Here is a 3,127-nt window from a genome sequence, read left to right on the forward strand (position 1 = left end):
TCGCTCGGGTTTTAACCGGTTCCGTCGTTTGCTGTGAATAAAAGAGTGAACACTCCAGGAGCGTTCGCTTGCTGCAGAGGACGTCGGAATGCTAAGCACACGGGTAGCAAGCGTGTACAATACGAAGAGCTTCTTCCGGTAAAGAAGCCACCAATCCAAAGGCGCATCCACAGCATTTTCGGCGTGCTCCTCAGGACTCCAACTCTCCTTCATCCGTACAAATCGTAGAACCGCCTGCCGAAACGCCTGAGCACTCACACCCGAAGGTAATCCGACACGCAAAGCGAGTGCGACACATGCCTTAACGGCCTTGATTAAGTCTGAATCCTCAAATTCAGCTATATGCTTCGACGGATCCAACAAAAACGCTGCCAAAACCGACTCCCGCTGTAGCATTCTCCATCGAGACCGAATTTGTCCGCGAATAGTAGTGAGAACGCCTTCAGCTACGTCATCTGTCGTCATGGCGTAGATGCTGTTGTATTGCAAGCCGCGAAAATAATGATAAACCATAGATAGACAGCAACCATCCTTCTCGAGAGCCCCTAGAGCCTTAGTTACTGGTTCAACCAGTCGTAATACGGTACGAGCTCTAGTCCAAAAGTGGCTGTCCGCCAGTATTTCCTGTACATGTTGTAGCTTCGCTGCAGCATTTCCGTAGCGATCCAGGAGACTGTCGTTTCGAAAGACAGCACGTAGCACTTCTTCATTCTTCACGACACTAGAGATGCAATTGGTACTAGAGTACCAGCGTGTGGAAACAGGAAGTATCAATGATCGTCGATGCTGGCGCGAGCCGATTCTCTGTCGCTGCTTCGACCTAAAGTAATAGAGAAGAGCTGGTCGTTTCCGGACAAATTTGGTAATGGCAACCGCTTTGTTGAGGACGTCTCTCATGAGCTCAATACCGAACATATCCTTCAGCAGCAAGTTGAGCGTGTGAGCCGAGCATCCATTGCACGTCAGAGATTGTATTTCTTTTTATAGAGTATTTCCCATGACCTACGCATGTTTGCAGCATTATCCGTGACGACCGCAGCGACAGTTTTCTTTCCAACTATTTCTTCGACGTCTGAGATTACTTTTCCCAATGCAGATGCCATATACATCCCGGTGTGTCGGTCTTCGCCCCTTAGAATGGAGCACCCCCCTATTGGACGCATAAACGGCGATGTGATCATGAAATTGATGATGCTCTCGCTATTTGGGTCCGACCAACCGTCGGTAACCACAGTAACGTATGTTTGACTTCGTAGCACCAGCTCGACATTGGCTCGTTTTTCGCGATAAGCATCATCCAGTAGCGCGCTAGCGAGATCCTGACGCGATGGTAGCGGCATCCCGGGGCAATACTTTGTCAAAATATGCCGCATCTTCGGGTTTTCGACCACACGGAAGGGAATTGCAGACGAATAAAAGGCAGGGGCGACCTCGTGATGAAAAGCCCTGATCTCACTCTTCGTGTAGAGTCGAGGTACTACCGCTCGCGTTTCTTCGCCTTCACTTCGAGCTCGCTTGTGTTGACGGGTTTCACTCTCGCCATCTCGGGATCCCTTGGCTGGAGTTGGCGGATATCGAAAACGAACGTTGTTAGGAGCCTTATGGCAGCGACGAATGTGAGGGCGAAGATTCTTTTTCGGTTGGGCATGACGAATAGTTTTCGCGCAGTATTTACACTGGACGTCAGGATGTTGTTTCTTCGGTGTCGACCACCTTGGAACAACCACATCAAACTCGCTCCAAACACTATCCTGTGGACGTCCTTGTTCACTGATTCGGGGCAGAGTACTGGCGTCATTAGGCTCTCTTGCGTCTGTGTCGTGGTCCATGGTTCGCTATCGTCGGTCTCACAATGCTCTTTACAGCAAATAAAATTATGAAATGGTAGTGAGGAGGACGGAGTACGGCTTCTCGAGGATGGAGGACCGTAGATACATCTATGTGGAGGACCAGGGGGGGCCAACAAAGCGTGTTGCTCGAGCAGACCACCACGCAAGACAGCAACAACGCGACCAAAACATTTTGGCCGCCACGTCAGATTTCAACAACGCTATCCGAACATTCTGACACATTAGTAGTACACAAAGTTATTAACGGTACTAACTGGTATTAGGGGGTTGATTAACGGTAAAAGGTATTAACTCGGTAGTGGTTTTAACCAACACTATTCCTATCTATCATGATCTTTATGATCCATCGATGACAAGGAGTTGCGAAACGTAAGTTTGCCACAGCATTTATTATATCAATTGACATTTGACATTCAAGACAAACCTTCCTCGCGAATTGCAACCATGCCTAATAGTGCATTCGTTGTATTTGTCATTCTGGACTTCCTCAATGTCCTGACTGCTGAACACCTCGTTCGCACGAGCGAGCGTGGCTCTAAGTCTGCCATCGACGCCGCTCGCAATCTAAAAAGTGCCCTTGGAGCGACTGAAGCAGCTGGGGGCTCGGCAAACGCAGCGGAAGAAGAGAGAGGTTGGGCGGACGTCGCGGAGAAGTTGGAGAGGACGAACGTCCTCAAGAATGCAGAAGAATATAAAGGCGAGGACGCTGCGAAGTGGCAAAAGGCTGCCAAGGAGGTAGCGACGCGAGGCAAACTCGAAAGGTCGAAAGCTGCGAAAGCCAGATGGGGGAACGCGCTGATGAAGCTCAAGGCGGGAGGCAAAGTCACTGCGACCAACGAGGAAAAGATCGAAAAAGTCACGGAAGAAGCTGCGCAGGCGATCGAAAAGAATCCCAAGAAGTGGTCATACATTAAGAAGGCGCTGGAGATTACGTTCGGGGTAGGCATTGCTGCCATTATTGCACTTGGTATCGAAGGGATGATAGGAAGCTCAGCGTAACGTACACTACGAAGGCGCTCTCATTGTTTCTTTTCAGTTGCGAATCACTCACTTGTTATTAACGTTAATACCACAAGATCTATGAGCCGAGTAGCTGGTGAATGGATGTACATTCGCTTGTTATTACGTGTTCTGCAAGATACCTTGAGGGCATTCATCTAGCTACGCATGTGACATCATCTGAAGACCATTCTTGTGGCGCACCTCGCTGGGTCGATGCCGACGTTGCAAATTTTTCACGACCTTCTCGAGCTCGAGCAGCTTTCTGAAAATACTCG

General features: G+C 49.3%; 1 protein-coding gene across 1 annotated transcript; it reads left to right on the top strand.

The window, feature by feature from the left end:
- Window positions 1-2,294: 2,294 nt before the first annotated feature.
- Window positions 2,295-2,849, top strand: PITG_20940 (secreted RxLR effector peptide protein, putative; the record flags this gene model as incomplete). Its single annotated transcript, XM_002895146.2, has 1 exon — window positions 2,295-2,849. The coding sequence occupies one exon, from the start codon at window positions 2,295-2,297 to the stop codon at window positions 2,847-2,849; it is 555 nt and encodes a 184-aa protein (XP_002895192.1).
- Between the last annotated feature and the right edge of the window lie 278 nt (window positions 2,850-3,127).

The sequence above is a fragment of the Phytophthora infestans genome, genomic scaffold (assembly GCF_000142945.1).
Source record: "Phytophthora infestans T30-4 supercont1.241 genomic scaffold, whole genome shotgun sequence".
Classification (NCBI taxonomy): Eukaryota; Oomycota; class Peronosporomycetes; order Peronosporales; family Peronosporaceae; genus Phytophthora; species Phytophthora infestans.